At 38.6% G+C, this 22,865-nt stretch overlaps 1 protein-coding gene across 2 annotated transcripts in view; it reads right to left on the reverse strand.

The window, feature by feature from the left end:
* Nucleotides 1-7,599: 7,599 nt before the first annotated feature.
* stac (SH3 and cysteine rich domain) overlaps nucleotides 7,600-22,865 on the reverse strand; it is a 31,394-nt gene continuing 16,128 nt past the window's right edge. For both annotated transcript variants that reach the window (XM_030718606.1, XM_030718605.1), the window contains 8 exons: nucleotides 21,620-21,701; nucleotides 21,326-21,432; nucleotides 20,547-20,628; nucleotides 19,646-19,713; nucleotides 15,541-15,638; nucleotides 11,862-11,913; nucleotides 11,183-11,320; nucleotides 7,600-9,524 (listed from right to left, as the gene is read on the reverse strand). In XM_030718606.1, the coding sequence (XP_030574466.1) occupies nucleotides 9,426-9,524; nucleotides 11,183-11,320; nucleotides 11,862-11,913; nucleotides 15,541-15,638; nucleotides 19,646-19,713; nucleotides 20,547-20,628; nucleotides 21,326-21,432; nucleotides 21,620-21,701 (726 nt within the window). In that variant the 3' untranslated portion in view covers nucleotides 7,600-9,425. The remainder of the gene's footprint in view (nucleotides 9,525-11,182; nucleotides 11,321-11,861; nucleotides 11,914-15,540; nucleotides 15,639-19,645; nucleotides 19,714-20,546; nucleotides 20,629-21,325; nucleotides 21,433-21,619; nucleotides 21,702-22,865) is intronic.

Raw genomic sequence — 22,865 nt, forward strand, 5'->3', positions numbered from 1 at the left:
CAGAGAAAAGGAAGATTGGCAAACACCAGCGTAGCGAAGTGTCAATGATTGTCTCAACCTGTATAGTTAGGCAACTATTTAAACATGTGAGCAGATGCTTAATAGAGCTGCTGAAGCCTTTAAATCTGCAAGGAGACCCTGTGCATTCACTCTGCTTAGAGACAGGACAGAGAGGAATAAACCAGGACTGCTCACTGAACTTAAAGTCAAAAGTTTACAGGTTGCATTCTGTTAACAAACTGCATCCATACATCACAATATTTCTGCCAAAACTGACACTGTCCAAACTCAAAGTCTTTTTACCCACTTTTTGTTCTTATTTTTCTGTTGGATGTGTGGGTATTATACATTTAAAACAAAGACATGGCCTACACAAAGACCAGAACCAGCTATTAACAGTTTTAAAGGTGATGTGATCATTGTTTGGGCATTATTCAGCAGTCACTGATTATCCAGTGAAAAATTGGAGTTTTAATTAAAATAGAATAGAATAGAATGCCTTTATTATCATTATACAGAATATACAATGAGATTGGAGGGCCACTCCTGTTCAGTGCCTTCTTCTAGAAAGTCACACTTTCTAAAATATTAAAAAAAACTTCTAAAAAATATACAGAAAATAAAATCCACAGTGAAAGACAAGTTCATTGTCACATGCTCAGTTTATTGTTGTGACAACATTTAAAAAACGCAAATCTGACAGATCATGAAGTGCATATAAAAATATAGTAGTTCATGTGAGTCAAACAGTAAATAGCAGAACCCAGATCATTTACACAGAGAGATGGACGGATGTATGTGAGGCAAGCAGTAGCAGATGTGTGTCTGTGTAGTGAGTTAGCAAATAAGGTCAAAACCTTCAGTCTGATACAGAGTGATACAGAGACGGCGGGACTTTACCTAATGTCTGTCGCTGGCATGTGACATAAAGAGTGAGAAGTTAGTCAGGGCAAAAACTGTTGCTGTAGAGAAGGTATCTTCAGAGAATGATTCCCAGATGTAAACCTGTAACCCTCTGGATGTGGACAAAATAATTTTTTTCTTTTTTTTTCTGGTTAGGCTTTATGATTACTTATTATTGCACTTTTCATGAAAGTTAATGCAACAGCACAATTACTGCAAATATGTCCAACAACAGTGCAGAAAGTTTACAAAGTCATCACCTGCATTGACAGATGCCAAACCAAGAAAGAGATCATTATCCAGACTTTTTTAGACCATTAAAATTTTATAAGAGGTGCCACCACAGGAACCACCAGAAACATATATGCATGACTTAACTCAGCAAAAGCTGGGCTGTGTCTGCTTCACAGTGAGCACTCACACTCGTATCTCTGATCAGAACGGTTACTCTGAACTTGAGTTTTATTAAGGTTGGAGAATAAAATGAAAAACAGAGTCAATGTAATTATTTCAGTTGTTTATTTCCATTAGTTGTGCACAGATACAGACAAAGAAATGCAAAATACCATTACAAGAATTGCAGAGGAAATTAAGGTAAGTTAATGTAATTTGAAAAGAAAGCTGAAGGAGAAAAGTGATTATACTTTAAATTACTGGAGATAATTCTCATTCAATTACTACTGCGATAAAGTTTTCTGATTTTTTTTTTCTTTCAAATGCACTGTAGGTTTTATTCATGCATGCAACATCAGTGAAACTCCTTAATTTCAATGCGTGGGTCTCCCTTCTTTGGATAAAAGAACAGTTCCACCTCCTTTGGCCTGAAGAGAGCAAATCAGAAAAACAGAGGCATAAAAAAATTAAATGTAATGATCTATCAGTGGGGTTAATGTAGGGTTACAGTAATATTTCATTGTTTGTGTTTGCATGTTGAAGTTGGTTTTTAGGTATTTGACCCTTAACATCTACAGAGTCAATAATGAACACTGCAAAGACTTTTCTGAAAATGAAAGCATTCAGATGAACCCTGATTTAAACCATAATAATGGGAACTTACTTGCATGCTCCCATGTTCACACAGATTGTCCTCACATCATCAGTGGTCGTGAGTTCCTCGATTAATTCTCCAAGGCGCGCCTTCACAAATTTGCGGCACATAGGTTTTAAGAGTCCAATTTCATCGCAGGCGGAGAGCAACTTTGACGACAGGCTCTGTGAAAGTAAAACTTGCATTACTGCTCTGACTGAATGATGCAGTAAACTGCTGGTACTCTATTAGACATTTTACCTCTGCGGTGGCGTTTGGTCCAGCAAATTTCTTCACCTTGTTTAAAATCCACTTGCAAGCCCAGCACTTTCCTGGAAGCTGCAAATTTAAGAAGCCACAGGTGTGGATGTGGGGGAAAGGGGGGGATAAAAGCATGTCTCAATTATAAATCCAAACTGTTTTATATTGGGACAAATGGGTTGACTGTAACACCACATAGACCTGCTTTTATTCTTACTAATCTGTAATAATTTTGGTTCAGAAGATCAGTCCCAACTTGTTTAAAAAAAATTTCTTAACCCTTTGGGTATGTGTATATTTGTAATATGTTGTAAAGCTAGGGTAGTCTCCAGCCCCACTCTAAACGCTTCTTCCATCACTACCACAAGTTGAGTGTGCCCCCTGATATAAAGGATAAAGTGTAACCTAAATTCTTTAAAGCAGTCACACTGACCCCACTTGCATCCACAGAGACTTCCATGTCCAGGTCCTCCCCATCATCAATGCTGACCTCTAAGGTTCGTCCATGGACAGCACGGACTGTGATTCAACCAAACACAAATGTTTAAGTACACTTTAAATCAGAAAGACAAGTCAATGATTTTTTGCAGTTTCAAATGTATTCATATGCAAACAAATGTTAAGGTACACACCTGAACAAGCTGCCACAAGGCACAGAAAGAGGAATGAAGACATTTCCATTGCAGCAAGTGAGTGATGATGCCTCAGCAGCTGTGGTTGAAATGGCTTTTATACAGGACAAAAGGTAGATGGGCTGCACAGACAACTTCCTGTCTGAGATCAAAATTCAAACCACAATAACCACAGAGCAGAAATTCTCAGAAAACCCACGCACTCATCTTTATTTGGAAGTTGCACACAACCTAATGAACAGGTAGCGTAATGTCCACCTTTAGGGCAGAGTGATGCTTTTATGCACGATACTCGCATATCACTTTAAAGCTTATTGTAATTGGATAAATGTGGATTTTGGGGTTTTAGAGTAAACTGACCATAAAATGACTATCACAGATATGAAATTGTTGTTGTTGTGTGTTGATTTTAGAGTGTCTCACAATTATTGTTAAAGCCCCTCATTGTGTAGCCTTTAACTAAATCCTCAGAAACAAATAATTACATAATGCTATATATTTTGATGTAAGTTTATTGATAAATCTCCCTCTACACCTTTAATATGCTGCGTACTGATTCATGAATATGAATTTTTAGCTTTCTGCAAGTTTAAAATAAATAAAAATAAAAATCAACACTATTTTGGATTCTGTCAGTGATCAAAAGTGAGAGAGAACTCTTACAGTCAATGGCGCAAAGAACTGCAGCATCTGCAGCATTTCATGCTGAAGCTCACCAGAAGCGAGCTTCTAGTTCACCAGCTGCTTGTTGATGGTAAGAAAGGAAGTCTCTAAGAATAAAACCTGCACACACCAGGAGTTGTGCGTTACTGCGGTTTTGCTTAGAGAGAAAAGGAGCCAGTTTCCCAGTTGACCCACACTTGTGTTAATGCTTATTTTAGAGTGGGGAACATATGTGTCAGACTTCTTTAAGAGTTCTTTTGACAGTTTGCACATATTTAGTTTTGTTACATGCAAATAGATCGTATTTCCACATTTAGTGTTAGCGTTAATAATCCTTTGTTAAGGCATCAAACGTTCTGAGTAAAATTTTAAGAAATTAAGAGTAATCCATTTTTGAAGACTTCCTTATGATCCTACATGATCAACAGCTGGCAATGGCTTAGTAGTTACAGAAGACCGTCACCCTTTATGATGACTAATGAATCAATATGCTTCCAGTGTGTACATCCCTTTCACTGGATCCCAGCACTGTCCAACAACCTCCTGATTCAGTCCTTCGAGTAAAAATATCGAAAATATGAAAAAAGCTAATTCGGTATGGGTTTCTTCAAGATGATATCAAATTTCCTTAAATTACAAAGATTTTACAGAATTTGCATGTATGCAAACTGTTTTAAAACACTGTAATGAATGGAAAGCATACAAAAACTAAATTATAACACTAATAAAGCACAAAAATAATATTGCTACTGGCTTATGGCATATTTAATCAAAGCTATGTCCTTACTGAGACTTTGGTGAATTATGAGCAACAGATTTTAACACCATGATTTTACAGGGTAAGAAAGAAATTAGCCTCAGAAAACAGTTAGTTTTTTTGAATATTGGTTACACTGACATGATTCACATCAAACAAATTTTTATATTAGACAAAGATAAGATAAGAGTAAATACCTGGCACAGTTTTTTAAAATAATGATTTCATTTATTAAGGGGGAAAAAAGAGCTACCCAAACCTATCTGGCTCTGTGTGAAAAATAATTGCTCCCTATTCCTAATAACTGGTTGTGCCACTCTTGGCAGCAAGAACTGCAATCAAGTGTTTCAAAAATTGCAGGCATTCAATAAAACATCACAAATGAGTATTGAATAAGAGACTTGTTTATATTTTACGGGTACATGTGTCAGGTTACTTCTAAATGGGGATTTTACTACAAAATGAATATTGTGAATCATATTTTAAACTCATTATCTTTGAGTTATCACTTCTTGCCTCCTTCTGTACTCTGAACACAATGAACTGGCAGGCATAGTAGGAACCTGGAAAACCTTCATCCCACAGAATCTGAGATAAAAGTTTTGGCAAAAAGCTTTCAATTTACACAAAATAACAATATTGTCTAGTTTGAATAAATGTAGCAAATGTAATGTGCTCATATGCTTCTGAGTCACCATCTCTGCAGAGGAGGCTTCGTCAAATTTTAGCTTGACTTGTGTGTCATATTTCTCACCTCCTCTTTGTTGTGGTCATATCGCTACTTCTCGTGACGCAGTAAACCGCTCTGGAAAACGCTCCACCTCAGTTCGATCCTTCAGAATCTTTCGTTACTGAACAAAAGCCAAGAAATAAGCCCTGGCTTACAAAAGTAAAGGTGTGGCAAATATTGTTACTTTCTTACTTGTGGAGAGCAGGAGAAGAGCGATGGTGATGGCAGGACTCGTGGTTATCCACACTGTTTCTTAAAGTTTTATATTTTCTCAGTTTAAGCACTTGATATGATTTCTATGTTTCATTGTGAATAAAATGGGGGTTTATGAGATCTACAAAGCATTGTAACTTCATTCTCTTTTATTTACAATTTACACAATGTCCCAACTTTTTGGGAGTTGGTGTTATATATCCACGATGTTTATGGCCCACTTCATCACCACACACCACATTGTAACCAATATCTCATAAAACTGAGCTTTCCAAACCAAAACTCTTCTTTGTTACTCAAAAGCCTTTCCAAACTACCCCAACATCACTTTCTACCCCTGCACCTTTTAGGCCTGCTGCCATGTGCTGCGCCTATTTATGCACCCCTGGTTTGAGCTGCACCTTTGTGTATGTGTTGGGGTGGGGGGTGGGGGGGGGGGTGGGGGGGTTCTGTGTTTCAGAAGTGAAACTCATGTGTGAATTGGGTGGTACTTTTGACGTCTCTTTTCTTGGAAGCGCATTCCCCCACTGATAAACTGCAGCTCTGAACTGATCTTTAAAAGCATTTGTATGAATGCAGCTCTTTTATTCTGTGCTTTTAATAACTGTCAATAAACCAACTTCTTAATGATCTGAACCACATCTCTGTGTCGTGGCGTTGTTGGATTTTCCTTTTTAACATCAAAGCTTCTCGATCACCACACCATCACCACCACCGCTGAGCATGTCTGGCCCCTCACACCACATACCACTTTTAATCTTTTGGCTATATATATCATTTGAGTCTCCTATTCTGTAGTTTGATGGGTTTTTTTTTTCTGATGAGCTTTTTATGGTTTTAACAGCTGAAAAGGAAACACAGACCACCACCTTCCTGCTTCACACCTATTCAAACACTTACAAGCTGTACGCGCCTCTTTCAAGTGCGCAGTCAGCACAATCATAAAAACAAAAAAGTTTACAAGAAGTAATTTTGTTGCTGACAGTTTGTTGATGGTGTCATTTTGTAGAGAGTATGTGCAAAATGGCACAGTGTGAAAGAATTGCGCAGGTACATTTTCTCTCAATCACCATGCCACCATCATTGGGTGTGCTGGTAATTATATTTGTGTGTGTGTTTCTGTGTGAGACGGAATGATCAAAAATTGCACAAAGAACTGCAAAACTGGAATAAATAAATAAAAATGGTCATACCTGCATGAAATCCCTTCATGTTCCTTTGAAAAGTACATTAAGAATATGGGAATATGTAGCAACTACGGGAAGCACAAGGTTACCAGCACTTTAGCTTTTCCACTCTGCTCAGCAGCAAATCACTACCTGTGTGCTGCTCAGTGCTGAGCAGGTAGCACAGAGAGCGTGCAAACAGTGAGGTGAAAAGTAAGCTGTCAGGTTGTCCAGTTTTAATGTTGATTGTTTGGGACAATCAATATTAAAATTAGTACTTATTTTACAGTAATTTAAAATATGAGAAGTGGCATTTCCCATAATTCAGTCTCTCAGGTCTCTCAAATTTGTTTTCCCCTTCCATTTTAAACAGTGCTGGCACATTTACTTATTTGCCATTCACAAGTGCAGTGGTTGCTGCATTCCATAGCTATAAATCGCCAGTAACTGAGTATTGTTTATATTCATTTTAATTCAGTTTTATCTCTATAGTCCCAATTTACGATAACAGTCACCTCAAAGTACTTTATATTGCAAGGTAAAGAGCCTATAATATTAGAAGGAAACCCCAACAATCACACGACTATAGTTATGATCCACTAGGGGGCGATAGAGCCTTGTATGTGAGACCTGCTGGTGTCCTGCAGGGATGATCTGGGTGGGTGTTAGCTATTTCACAGACAAAGAACAGGAAGATTGGCAAACAGCAGAATAGCAAAGTGTCTATGATTGTGTTGACCTCTATAGTTAGGCAACTATTTAAATGTGTGAGCAGACGCTTATTGGAGCTGCTGAAGCCTCTGAATCTCTGTGCATTCACTCTGCTTAGAGATAGGACAGAGAGGAATAAACCAGGTCTGCTCACTGAACCTAAAGTTAAAAATCTTCTTTAAAAATGTTTACAGGTTGCATTCTGTTAACAGACCACATCTAAACAGTATTTAATATTTAACATCCATACGTCACAATGTTCCTGCATGTTTTTTGCCCCAATAAAATAAGCATGTATTTTTCACAAAAATGACATTACAAATTCCAAAATCTTTTTACCTCCTTTTCTTTCTTATTTTTCTGTTTGATTTGTGGGTACACACATGGTCTACACAAAGACACCCCACAAACACAGTACCAACTTTTACCAATTTTAAAGGTGATGTGATTATTATAGTTTGGGCATTATTGAGCAGTCATTGATTATCCAGTGAAAAGATTTGAATTTAATTTTGTTTTTGGTTTATTTGGTCTGCTGCATTTGCAAATCCACAGATTTACACATAAAATTCATTTTGTGAATAAAGACATTATAAATGTGATCGCAGATTTAAAATATATATATATTTGAGTCAGTCAGGGGTTAAAAAGTACAAGGCATAAATATGCTCATAATACACTTTTGAATACTGTAATTTACACTCACACCTATGGCCAATTTAGAATCACCAGTGGTTCAGGTGGTAGAGTGGGGTCGGTGGATCGATCTCCAGCTCCTACAGTCCATGTGTCAAAGTAGTCTTGGGCAAGATTCTGAATCCCTGAGTTGGATCCATCAGAATGTGTGAATATTAGATAAAAGTGCTTAGGTGTAGATAAAAGCTCTGTATGAATGTGTATACAGTATGATTGGGTGAATGAGACTTGTAGCTGAAAGCACAATTCAGCTGAAAGGCACTGGGTAAGTACCATACCATTTACCATGCAAATGCCACACAGAAAGGTCCCAGCAGTCACTTACAGTTGCCGTGAGGTGACTGTAAGTGAAGCCTTTCAGTGAATAACCGTCTGCAGAATACTGTGATAAAGAAGGAATTTTATTCTTGTACATACATTGTGTACAATAAAGGTTTCTTGGACATTCAATAAAGCCAAGTTTCAGTGCTGAACAACCTTTAACAGATATACTATATCTACTATGATGCAACAGCTTGCTGTAAATGCACTGACTATAATCTGAAACATGAAGTCCTGCTTATGAGAGTCTGCCGAGAAGGAGGAAAACCACACGAGTGATCACATTTAAACTAGAAATGTGTCATTCAGTTATATGTTTTCTTAAATGTTTGTTTCCACAGCCATTTCCAGCAGATTAAACACATTGTGATCAGTAAATGGTTAAAAAAAAAAAAATCCTCTGTTCTTATTATACTGTCGTACTGTAAATCTTTGATGAAAAATTATAGCAGTTAATAAATCAACAAAAAAACTGAGAAAAGCCTTGAAACTAAAGACAGTGGAAGGACAGTGAAGCTTGGGAGTGTGCGGGCGATTATTCTGGAAGACCACAGAGAATTTCCAAAGCCTTTGCTTTTGTTAAACTCTTTTGAAATTACTCGCTTATGCATTTATGTTTTTGTTTTTTTGCTTCATGTGCTTTAAAAGAAGCATATTTTACTTCTGTTGGAGGACTCTGTAGAGATATTCAGGACAAATTGGATTCTTAAATAATCAAATTTTTGCAGTAAAGGTTTATACAAGTGGCTCGAATATGTTCATTTCAGTTTATTTTCCATTGCCCTCTGATGCTGTGGCCTCTGCCATTCAAAACAACCAGCTTAGATGTTACACTATATTGCATTTACTTTATTTCTGCTTGGAGGATAATATTAAAGCACGAGGAGCTTAACTATTTAAAGGAATTCCATTTATATCCTGAAAAATAATCATTCATGTGTTTGTTTGTTTTTAGGCTTAAAATTAAAATGTTCGCCGTGCTTTCAAAAAGTAAACAGGCTGAATAAAACTAAGGGTAAATTTTAAAAAAACAAACATATTGGATAAATTTAAATAAAATCCAGTGACACAGTGATCTCCCGTCTCCTTGCAAACAAAATTAAGTTCATCTTCTGAGCAAATCTCTGTCATCTCATCTCTCCTTTTGTATCGAGAGGGAATAAAGTGGAGGGTGCGTTGACAAAGCAAGCACGACTTTCACGAGTTCAAACTCCAGTTTCTGACGAGGTGAACTCCCTCACTTGTCGTCGCTTCCTCTAACCTCCAGGTGGCGGATCCCGCCTCCCCCACTTCTCTCTCGCTCTTACGCTCTCCGTCTCCGTCTTCATTTTTCTGAAGGTTTGCCTCAGATGATCTCCAGAACATCACAGGGCACGAAACCTCTCTTCTTTCCACTCGCCACTCTGATGAAGCCGCTGCGCTCGCCCTCAGTGCTCACACAGATCTGAAAGCCGCGAGAAAAATTTGACTTTACCAATAAATAGGAAATGCAGAAAGCAGACAAAAGCAAGCACAAAAGAAAAAAAAAATTCAATTTATCTGTATACATTTTTGAGATTAATTATATGGGCTAACAGTAACTTAGAGTAGTACTCAATATGGCACAAAAGGATCTTATTACAGACACATACTGAGTTACTGGAAGGCATGATGCTGGAAAACCACATCCATAATAAGAAAAGTTAGGAATGTATATTACTGATTCATTTGTGATTGCCATTATATTTAAATGTGATTATGATCAGTTATACATTGCATCATTTTATAAATGTGTTATGCTATCAAGCTAATAATCAATGATAGGGAATCAACAACAAGAAAATGATCAAACTTTTCTTTTTTCCAACCCCTAATTTCACTCATTGACACTCACAATAGGTCAGAGCACAGCGTGTTTGCATGCCTGCTCTAAATTCTCCCAAATGTCTTCCCTTGGATTTGAGAGACTGGAATGGGAGTCAGTGGGTCACAAGATCATCTTGTGTTTGGTGGTTAAATCTCCACTGGGGGTTGCTTACTTTAAGTCTCCTCAGAGTCCTAACATGCCCTGGACAGCATTGTGGGAAAAAGGGGGCTTGATTCAAGTGCAGCCATTATGCTCCTCTGTCTGCCAAATCCACTCGAGCTTTTCAGTGAATAACTATCTGCAAATGAAGAGTCGCTGGAAGTGAGAGGCAGTGCGGGAGCTGCAGGAAGGTAATATGATGGCTAAAGAGCTGCTGGATGATGTGAATCAGGTGCACTGTAGTAGCTGGGGTGTGATCATAATGTGGAAACTTTAATATCCATCATGAGGTCATTGCTTCCACAACCCAAGACAATGAGGATGCTCCCTGGATGAACCCTGTTTATGCTAGGCCTGAAAACTACTAAAGGCTTGCACAAGAACCATTAAAAGGAATCATATCCAATTTGTCAGCATTGCTTTAAAAAAGAAATCAAAATACTGGATAAAATCCAAACCTGACATACATAAATTGCACTTGATCCAAAAAGACCTTAACTGAGGGTGACCACTGCCATCAGAGCATGCAGCTCTATGATCTATCTTTCAAGCTGCTGTAGCTGAAAAAAGTACCACTGTGCTATATTCCTTGATCAAGGGAGAATACTTTAATCCACTCTGATATTAAACATACTTACACAGACTTGAGATCTCTGACAGTACAACGTGCCCCAAGCCTGACCTGATTAGAGTCTAACTTGGATCCAGCCTGACGTCAGTCCTGTGTTCCCTATTAGAAGTCTTTTTTTTTCTGGTGAATCCCCAATGAGCCAGTGGCCATCATGCCGCACTTCCTGCACACTTACCCAGACGCCATCCATAATAAACGAGTCAAGCAGTCCGAACTATATCCTGATTGTGGGAAACTTTAGCTAATGTTACGTGACTGGATTTTTGTGATATTGTCTGCTCATGAGTGAAAATGGCTATAAACAGCTACCATGCATCTCCTGAAATAAATTTCTCTAGCTATCCATCCATCCATCCAAACATCCATCTAGAATATAAAGTTTTCATTGAATAGAAATAGACAGTGACTCAAGATTAACAACTTTTATTCATCCCCAAAAGGACGCATCTGCTTGATCCAGCATTACCTGTCCCTCTTTCAGAGTGATCTGGCCTTGCTCCTTGCAGCCAATGAACGTCCTGTTACACCTGAACACTTGGTCACCAGCCCGCAATTGATGAGCAAAGGCTGCTGGGAAGAATCCGATCCTGTCCTCAATTACCCCCTGGTAAAAAAAAAAAAGAATTCATCAAACAGCAGGACTTGAGAGGATTATATCGAAGCCTTAATAAAACAAAAGAAAACAAAAAACATACATACACCTATACTCAAAGTGCCATTGTAAAGCATGCAGACTTGTGCAATGTTTGCCTGGCACATATGTTAATAGGTTTTACTATAATGTTTACACATTGTATGCAGGTGCTTCATCAGGTGTTGATGCTTGTCACTGTGTTTAAAGACCAAACTGGCCAGATGTCTCTGTTTGTCTACAGGCTGCAGAGAACAATGGTGTTAAAACACATGATGAGTTTCTTCATAGTCTGGTGGCGACAGGCTGCCTCTGTGACATCATGCAATCGGCCCTCTTGTCTCCCTAATTTATCTGCCATGCATTTATGTCCTGAGTTACCCTGTTTCCTCGCTCCTATAATTCACAATCTGACTTTCCTGATTCATCAGTCTGTTTAATGCCTTTTTCTTGGCTTTGTGGGAAAAGACAAACTCAGTCAAACTTTGCTGTAGCACAATGAAGTCATACGTACCTTCCACCAGTCATCATTGGAGTCATCAGCCACTAAGATCCTGTCTCCTGCTCTGCAATACAAAAAAACATCCATGAAATTTTTGGAAACAAAGGAAAAATACTCAAAACCATCCCTGATCTGAAATATAGTTATCCCCTCAGTGGCTGCATTTAGGCTTCTATAAGAGAGGGTGTTATAGGGTTTAAATGGCATGTAATACCACTAAATCCTGTCTGCTCCGAGTAATTCTCCTTCATCCATGCAGGAAATGCATGAATCAGTCTACCTCATTGCCCTGTGTGCCATAATTACACACATCTGTTCAAAGCCACGGGCTAAATTCGACTAATAAAAATCAAAAGGACCAAAGCAGTTGTGCGAAGTGTTGGTTTATGTAATTTTTTTCCTTTTGTGATTCAAAAAGGAAGTGATTCACAAAACACCGTTTGCGGAAGGTGAGAAAAGCAAAGCGCCCGACACTGTAAATTCTTGAGAAGTGATGGCAACAATGAAGATTAATGTTCCAATTAGAAGAACAGGAAATGTTACCATCAGGTAATTTAATTATGAAAAAAAAAAAAAAAAAACGAGCCGTGAAAGTGAGAAGAGTTGTTTCGCTATTAACAAGCAAAAAGATTTGTCATCATTACAATCACTGTGGCCAAAGGTAATCAAGCAATCAGAGCGTGTGGTGGAAAATGAAAGTAATCATAAATCTGAGGGTTTTTTCCACTTTAAAATTCAAATGAAATGTGAACCTTTTGAATAAGGAATCACTTCAATCATCTTTGTTTTATGTGTTTTTTTATTTGAGGTATTGATTACAGCCTGAAATAAGCCCAGATGGAAAAAAAAAAAACTCATGCAGACTTTCATAAGAAGAGAATAAATTTGAAATAAAGGCATCAGCGGACTTGAGATGAATATGAATACATTTCAAATGAAGTGTAATGACTGAAGTTTTTTCTCGATGAGGGAGAGGAGGGACCCGCGACTGCGCGTGCACGAAAGAGATGAAAAGAACAAGTGCACTCTTGCGCTCTTGCCCTTAAATCCTCAGAAGATTTTTGTGAGAGTGAGAACAAATGGGCACTTAGGCTGAAGGACTGTTCTTTCCTGAGGGCCTATTTAAAAGTATGACACCCAATCAGTCATGGTTAAGGCAGGGAATGAAATCTGGACCGTCAGATTGAAAAAAGTCAGGCCAGACATTTTGAGTTCCGCCTCCTTTAAATTACTCATCCAGCATGTGTGCGTAAAAATCACTGTCTGCAGACAAAGTTAATATTTCACTTTGGATACAATTTTCAAACATGATTTTTCAAACAAGGAGGACAACCGAAGCTGTACAGCTCTGTGTCAAGAACGTTTCTCAGCTCTGACCACAGATTTTAATTAGTTGCTATTTAAAACCAAAACAACTGCTGACATCATGAACAGGGCATGTCTGGAAATTACAGACGGTGAACTCATAGGCTGTGTTGGAAATTACGTGTGAAACTTTCTGTTTACCACTTCGGCCCACCAACTTGTTGCCTTGTGTATATTAACCTGTGCTGCTTATAATCAACTTTCAGCTACAATTTAGTAAATATTATATTATTTTTAAGATTTTTTTTCTCTTTATTGATAGGAAAGAGTAAAGAGCAGACAGGAAAGCAGGAAGAGAGTGAGGGAAATGATGCTCACTGCTCCCTGGGTTTGAGCAGAGGACCAACATGCTGAAAGTCTACTGAAATCTTACCATTCCTCCATGCTTTCCTGTCTACTCTACTTTCCTGCCAAACATAAAGGCTTAAAAAGCCCAAAATAAGTCTGCTTCTATAGTGCAAACACACAGCAATCTAATAGATGATGACTGCTATATACGCAAAATGTGTTTTATATAGTATCATTACACAATAATGTCTGACTAAAATAATGCTTATGTGAATAATGCACCAGTGTCACTGATTTACCATCACATGCTCCAAATCATGCTATCAGGTAATCCTAAAGTAATATCTCACTTATTTAGGTAACAAAAGATGTATTTTAGTTGATAAAACAGTTTCACGACCAACAAAGTAAAAAAAATAACAAAGGCAAACAATTTAATGACTTAATGAGCTGCATCTTTAGCATCAGTTATCTTGATCCTTTTTCCACAGAAACTTTTAAGACACAACACTCAGCTGGTTGAAGTAAGCTGTAAGCAAGCGAACTCTGTACACGAAGATGAAATGTTGCCTTTAAATGATGTGCAGCGAGTTCTGAGGAGCATTTTCCGTTATTCAGTGAGTGCTTCCGAAGTGTTCCTATATCAGCAGCGAGGGTGTTAAACGCCATCTTGGTGATTGAGGTTTGGGGTCATGTCGGGCCTTATGGCTTTATGAACCTACTTGTTCTATGAGCCAGCAGCCTGAAGTTAATTGGAAGCGAAGCAAACTAAACATTAATGACGCAGTAGATCATCGGGCTCACAAACGTGTGAAGTACTGAAAGAAAAGAAAGTTTTCTTCTCACTGTTTGGTTGCATTTCACAAAATAATGAGAAAATCCACTGAGAATGACAAATGTGACTTTGACTTTGAGCACAGTTGGGGTGAAGATGATCACTGTGTGTAAGGTTGATAACATTCTGATCAATACTGTAGGAGGAGTAGCGATTTTTGTCAATTTGGACAGATCTATAGACAGATGTACAACAAACACCTCGACAGGGCATGAGTTCATCAGTCCTTCAACCCAATGAGCTAAAAATGGGCAGCCGTATAAAGTCGGCGATGTTGCATGAACAGCCTCACAATGCAATGCTTCGACTCTAAATATCATGCATTTTTGGTACTTTAAAGGCAACTCACAAAATTTGTATTTTACTTTTATTTAAGGAGTTTTAAAATAATTTTTGCAGAATATTTTCGCTATTCAAAACAACCCATTTGAGGACTTCTTCAATCACTGATTATTGCCAAAATATCCGGTATGGAGCAAACTGTGAGCAATAACTTAACAAGTGTGGCTTCTGCCCTCAGTGCCCAAAAAATGCAGGTATCTCATCATTTTAAATCAAATAAACCAACTTTGTGTTCTCTTTCAGAAACAGCACATCTGTGTGGCACACTGCAGGACCCTTTAAGGGATCTATAAATGGACTTCCAAAGACTGTCATCCTCTCTGAAGATAAATCTAAGCAGACATGTAACAGATTTGATATTAATAAATAATGTTGGCAGACACCCAGGTAACATTAATGAGGCCACACCAGAGAAATAAATCTTTGAGGACTATTACATAAAAAGAGGACACTAATTAGTTCCTTTTGTGAATCCATTCTTGTGTATTTTATCTTTAGCTCTGAAGACACTAATTAGTCTATATAAGATAAAAATGACACACGATGCAGAGAGAACAAAGTGGAATTGAGCAACATGACTTCCTGTGTTTCTGATTTTTCCTAGCAGGTGACCTTTGAGGATATGAATTCATAAGGGCTGAATTCAATGCCTTGTTCAGAAATTTCATCTTAAATTTCAGTAACACAAATCATGTTTACAGGAGAGCTGCGGCTGCAGTGTGTGCGAGCCTCATCTATCTACATATCATTGTAGATATGTAAAAGTCAGTTAGTCAGTGATATTTCATCTACAGTGTGAGTTCCAGTGCAGGTAATATATCAGTGTTTTTAAAGCATTTGTGCAGATGCGTGTGAGCTAACCTCATCTCCAGGTCATGGCCCTCTTGGGCGGTAAAGTTGTACAAGGCCACATATGTGTTCAGCTTGAGGACGTCCTTCTGTAGCTGGCTCTGCTCCATCTGCAAGGCAAAACACAAACTTAAAAAAATGCAATCTAATACTATTTTCTCTATTGTCTCTTTTTTTTTGCAGTAATATCTTAAAATAGTCTTTTGGCATTCACATTAGCGTATTTACAGCACATCGATAGACCGAGGAGCTGCTTAAGTTGTCCTACAATCTGTTCCTTTTGATCCTCCATCAACATGAGTGGGAGAAGGATCGGGGTTTTTTTTACAAACACTTGGGAAGTTAAAACAGGACAGGGCTGTGGGTGGAGAGGAAGTTCTCGGAGAGGTGTTAACACAATTAGCAGGGAGATATACCGCCATTCTGGTGCTATTCGCACCTGCTCATAAAACTGGTGGGTGTGTTTTTCTGTTTCATCATCCAATACCTTGAATCTGAATCGTGCTTGCTGTGCCCCTGAAATCCATCCAAACAATAACTTGTCCTCTATTTGTATGGCAACAGGAAGGAAAATGTACAAAAAATGGCAATGGCTTTTTATGATAATAGCTGTTTTAGGACAGCGGGAGACTCTTCTATGAGTGTGGCAGTGAACAGCAATGAAGAGAAGTGTTTTTTGGTCTTTTGTGGCTCCCTGAGCACCAGCCATGTGGACTGGAAATGTGGCTGATGGATGAGCTTAGTTATCTGTGGCCACAAGGAAAAGTGCCTCTGTGACCTCTGGGTGAAAACAGCATCAAGCAGTAGCGATCCATTACAACTAACTAGGAGCAGCTCACTGGCCTTGAGAGGGTCCTGATGTTGTGGCAGTCAGGATCAGTGGATGTGAGGTCAGCCTGTACAAGATAACAACCTCCTTTGTAACAGAAATACCAAAATAAGAAGCAGGGACAAATGGAAAAAGGAAAATCGAAGATACTACTTGTATACTATACATACTTCCATCCATACATCAGTGTTCTTAGCCCTGTATCAAAGTCAGGTTCATGAGGGGATGGAGCCTAATCGAACAGTCACAGGGTGAGAAACAGGGTACGGCAAATCTGACCTTGTTTTAAATGAAATCTGGACAACTTAGAGTTTAGTATCTCTGAATTATTGGCCTTTAACTGTTACTGTTACTCATCTTTTAGTTGCTACTCCATTTAATAACAAAATACACTCACTGGCCACTTTATTAGGTACACCTTGCTTGCGTTAGGTTGGTCCCCTTTTTGCCTTCAGAACTGCTTTAAATCTTCATAGCATAAATTCAACAAGGTACTGGAAACATTCCTCAGAGATTTTGATCCATATTGGCATGATACTGTAGCATCACACAGTTGCTGCAGATTGGTCAGCTGCACATCCACAATGAGAATCTCTTGTTCCACAACATCCCAAAGCTGCTCTATTGGATTGAGATCTGGTGAGGCTATTTGAGTACAGTGAACTCATTATCATGTTCAAGATACCACTCTGAGATGATTTGACATGGCGTGTTATCCTGCAACAATACTCAGGCAGGCTGTGGCAAACAGTGCTCAGCTGGCACACGGTGGCCCCAAAGTGTGTGATTTTCCAGTCTTCTATTGTCCAATTTTGGTGAGTCCATGCAAATTGTAGCCTCAGTTTCCCGTTCTTAGCTAACAGGAGTGTCTTCTGCTGTGCATTCAGAGATGCTCTTCTACATACCTTGGCTGTAACGAGTGGTTATTTGACTTACTGTTGCCTTCCTATCAGCCTGACCTCTGGCATCACCCAAAGAACTGCGGCACACTGTATATTTTCTGTTTTCTGGACCATTCTCTGTAAAAATTAGTGATAGTTGTGCGAGAAAAATCCCAACAGATCAACAATTTCTGAAACACTCAGACCAGCCAGTCTGGCACCAACAATGATGCCATGTTCACTGAATTCACCTTTCTTTCCCCGTTTTGATGCTCGGTTCAACTTCAGCAGGTTGTCTTGACCATGTCTACATGCCTTAATGCAGTGAGCTGCTGCCATGTGGTTGGCTGATTGGATATTTGCATTAACAAGCAGCTGAACAGGTGTTCCTAATAAAGTGGCTAGTAAGTATATTTCAAAAGATCAGCCAGCTTAAGCTTAACCAGTGTCACCGCTTTATGTATTATATTAACAACAATTTTATTTCTGGACACAGGTAAAACTGTAACTGCTAGCTAGACACACTAGGAAAATAATTTACAGCGTTTTATCTCAATTTTTTTACCCAACTACTAGCTATTTTATCCTTGCTGTTGGCTAATAATTTCATTTTAACTGTTAGCCATACAAATGATATCTATCTGTATTTTTATGAGTTATGATTATGAGTTGCTGGTACACTTGATGTGTCCGGCAGCTGCGAATGAGCAGAGGCCACCACAGTTGAAAAACGGGGAGGGCACCATTTCACAAAGTAGAACTCTCCATAGAGAGAATACAAACAGAAAGATGTCATGAATCAGCAAGACTCAGACCATTTCACTGGCTATTGATCTCTGAGAGTTCAACACTAAACCTGAAAACTGAACAGATGGCCATCTTCTCATGTGTGTTCCCATTTGAGCGTGTGAGTCTCTCATCTCAATTTGGAGGGGGCTCTTTCTCTAGTGAAGAAGCAGTTTTCAAGCATTTTTTCTCTGCTCATTACCCAGCAGTGCCTCCATCTGTCTGTCCGCCAGCCTGAGCTAATGGAGCTGTCGGCTGACAGACAAACAGCCTGCTGCCAGCTGTGCTCGGTCCAGCCCGATAACACTGCACAATGCATTTCAAGCTCTGAAATGGACGACTGGACTGCTAGATTATATTGTAGAGCAGAGGTGTGTGTATGTGGATCTGTGTGTGTGTGTCTTCCCTTGTATGGTTGTTTGTTCATTTTTGTGTTTGTCTGAGTGTCTGTGGTCTTTTTCCATTGTTGACAATGGAGATAAACATGTTAAACTATAAAAGTAAACAGGATAGATGGCGGCACATAGAAAATATCTACAAAGAGCATCAATACTAAGAGCACCTCTCCCACAAATAGCACCATGGAAGGAAAAGACAGAGAGGATGAGAATAGCTGAAATCTGCCCATAAAATATTCATGGCTGCTCCGCAGGGGGTGATAAGACATTCACAGGGGTTTAACCTTTGTCTTTCTCTGGCATGAATTTTGCACCGTCAGCACCGCATCTACACTGTGGGGAATAAACAGAGCAGCGTAGACCAAATCTAAACATCAAGGTCAGGACTTCTGCATATCAGTGTTGGCCAGTGTTCATGTCAGATTTGGTTTGATTTGTTACAGAAAAGAATAGAAAAGAAAGTGTTCCTCTAAAGTCCTGGGAAATTTAGCAGTGACAATGGAGGCGGGGATGCAGAACAGGCTGGCAGGGTATCAGTTCTCAGAGGAACCAGAGAGTTCAGGGACTGGTCAACGGTTCTCTGTGCACAGTAAGACTGAGCTGCAGAATAACTAAGGATGTGAAAGCTTAGGGGAAATCGTGAAAAGGTTCACTACCCACTAAGAGTTGCTGACTTGTGAAACTGTTGAAAAGACTGTTCAAGGCTGCAATCAGTTTACTTTCTCTTGCTCCTACCCATATAATTACCAGTTTATAACTTCTCTAAAAAGCTTTTTGTAATTCATGAAAGGACATCAAATTGTATCTGCATGTGAAAAATCAATCTGTACCGCTGATGTCTGTTTTTTAAACTAAACTGGAAGCTCATGTGGCTTCCGAAGAACAAATTGGCCTGGAACAGCTGACAACTGTTGTGCTTTTTGGCTTTGAGAAACATGTGTTAGTTATAAATCAAGGATTCTCTGTCTGTCCATTTGGCATTTAATATTTTTTAAGAAAAAAAGCAAAACAAAAAAAAACAGCACAAGGAAAAAGAAAAAATTATTTCCTGCAATATACAACATATTCATATTCAGCCAGATGACAGCAGTTCACATGCACTTTATGTTACAACACCAGTAATGCTCAGTGCTCTAGTATACTCATGCACATGCATAGAAAACATTTATGCTGTAAAATGTAAATAAAATACTGCAGAGTAATTATATGTAGTGGTTTCTCACAGGAAAACTGTCGGGTTTTCTTTCTGGCTGGTGGTACTGCTCTGTCCCGTTCTCTATGACTGTAAAAACTGAGAAAACAAACACAAAATTAACTTTGCCCAATTAAACAGTCTGAATAAAGTCTTGCTCACTCACTTTAAAGGCAGCAGTGTTTCTTAGAATCTGCATTATACATGTAAATAACATACTGATATCTTTTTAAAACTGTGTGAGAAGCCAAAAATCTGATCTAATGGTGTCACATGTGGAAGAAAGTCAAGAGTCTAAATCAAGAGCATAAATGTGTCTGCAGCTGAACACATTAGCCTGAGAGTAGCACTTCAAATCTAAGTGTCATCAACATGATAAGTCTGTAGTACTGTATTTTATACACATCCATATATAGTTAATATAATTACCCCCCTATTTCAAGCACATTTAAGAAACTAGAGCACAAGCTAAAAGTGAATGAATTTCTTCTTTTGTTGGGTTAGTTCAGCAGCATTATTACCATGTTTCAAATAGCATTTTCCACTATAATGGACCACCTTGGCATGTTCCACTGTTTGCCTTGTAGCTCTGTATTCTAGCTGTAGTATTTAGTTCTATCTTCTTAGACTTAATACTCTGGAGTATAAAGGGTCACTGCATTTCCCTTTACTGCAGATGCTATTGTACAGCTGGAAAACCCCAGCCACTGCCAGAGCTAAACACAATAAAGAAAACAGAAACATTTACAGAACAGTCTTTATATCTCACTTTAAAGAATGAACCTTCTTTAACGGTTCATGGGAGGAGAATTTGATGCTGCAACCTTCTTTAAATCTTTCTTTTGTGGGAAGAGCAACAGCAGTGCATTTTTTTCCCTGTCACTACGTGGCATTAATCCAGATGCACACTGTGTACTGCAATGGATACTCACCATCATCGCTGTGTTTTCTCGACAGCTCCTGCCTACTGCTGTGAGCCACAACTTCCTCTGGAACCTTATCCAAATCACTGGTCTGTAAAGATGAAATCGAACAGGCAAAAATCAATTAGATGAGAGTGAAATGCAGAAGCAGACAGGGAAAGAAGTATTACTAGTTACATAGATAGACTACTTCAAGATTTGAGCATAGGACTAGCTAAATTCATTCTTTTTCACAGACTAACCAGCGACCTGGGAATCTGGAGCATGGTAAACATGCTGTTTCATAGTCTACATTTGGAAACTATTATCAGAACCCCTGTTGAGATCACATTGTCTCTGTAAGCCTCGACTGGCACACACACTCACACACACACACACCCATTCACTAACAGCTGCAGAGGACAGGACAGAATGGCCCAAACCCAACAGCTTTTAGATGTCATCATACAGAGCCGCGTATCCAGACTGCTCATTCTGTACAGCGTGGCTTACATTAGCAGTGATGCAATATGAAGAACAGATTTCCCTGTGCATTAAAAATCCAGACGGAAGAAGGCCGGAAGGGACCTGGCTCAACAATCACTTTCATTCATCTTCAGAGCTGTAACGTGAGTTTTCCCGCCATGCCCATTTGCCTGCACCAGAATGCCTATTTAGACCATCAGCTACACAATGTACATTACCTGACTTAATAAAGCAGATACTTTATGATATGGACAAAGAGAAATTGGCAAAAACATGAATGGATTTTGTGTTTAAACAAAGGTAGACAGGTATTTTGTTCTTACAGAGTTTCTGTGTGGAGATTCAGAACCGCTGGCCCTCTTTGCCCTTTGTGCCAATGATGTACCAAACCTCAGGGCTTCATACACAGGGTCCACCTTATTGCCGCAGGCTTTAGAAAAGCGCATTACAAGACACAAACAAATATTGTAAGCTGTAAAACTGTAAAAACATGTAGCTACATTTTACAGAACATCTCAAGTAGAAACACGGTTTGGATACTTTCAACTCTTTTTGGGATGGGGTAGTCTGAAGTGAAACCTTAACTTTAAAGTATTATACAGATATAAGGCGCTCACCAATAGGCATGACTTCTTTGATGCAGCCATACTGTTCCTGGATCAGTAATGGAGAGCTGTAGTACCGCCGAAAGCCTTTTGGCTGAAGAGAGAAAGACAGAGAGAAAGACAAAGGGAGGAGACAGACATTAGAGGCAAATCGATATGCAGCACCGCAGGCAGCATTAAATACTGCACATAACTCTGTTCATTTGGAAGTTTCTGAATGTGGCTCACTTCATAGGGATAAAGTTCTGCTACACTGGATGCTGGACGTGACAGAAGTACCAAAGATAATCTGTGATAGGTAGAAAATAATGCAGAAAATGTGTACAGCATGGTAGTCAAACATTGTGAATTAATATGAATTAATATGAAAAACCTTTAAAGCATCAATCACCATCTATTTCTTATTGATAATCCTACACCAGTCAAAAGCAAATCAGTCATATAATTTTTACATTGCTAATGATTAAAATTTAAAATTTTCACAAACCTACTTAAAAACAAATGACTACACTTTAAATATATGTAAAAACTGCAACAATAATATTAATAATAATAATAATAATACATTTGCATTTTTTTTGTCAATGAATAATCTAAAAATAAAATGAAACGTGCATTTATAAGTGCAAATTTTACTGAGAATACATAAAACAGGTATGTAAAAGGCAAATATTAATATTTTAACACAATGGTAAATAGCCTGCTTTATTCTACAAAACAAATGGTGAACAAGCATACAGAGAATAGTTAGAGAGCGAGAGACAGATGAAGGGTGGAGTGGAGCACAGATGCTGAAGGGGCTGTTTCCGTTTACAAAATGACGTCTGACTCAGGCCACACTCAGCACTGCGTTAATTAAGCTGAGGCTGAGAAACCACATTAGTTCTATTCAGTTTGGCTTTTTTCAGTGCGAATGATTTATCATTTTAAACTGTGCACAACCATGATAGAAGAGCAGCTGATTTATTACACAGAGTTAAAAATTTGAATGTGCAGCAGTGGAAAACATGGTAAAATATAATACTTTGGTTCATGGAGCTCACTGCTATGCATCCGAGGAGAAAAACTTCTAATGTTTTTACTGTAATTTATGTGCCTGTCTTCCCCCAATCTCCCAAGCCTTCAAACATTTATCATTTATATATCTATTACCTGCCTGTGTTCCATCCAATCAATACCACCCCATCAGGTCTGAATCCTCGGTAAACACACAGAAGACTGAAATGATCCACAGTCCCTGGAGACAGTGTCATCTACA

The sequence above is a fragment of the Archocentrus centrarchus genome, chromosome 22, assembly GCF_007364275.1.
Source record: "Archocentrus centrarchus isolate MPI-CPG fArcCen1 chromosome 22, fArcCen1, whole genome shotgun sequence".
NCBI classification, from domain to species: domain Eukaryota; kingdom Metazoa; phylum Chordata; class Actinopteri; order Cichliformes; family Cichlidae; genus Archocentrus; species Archocentrus centrarchus.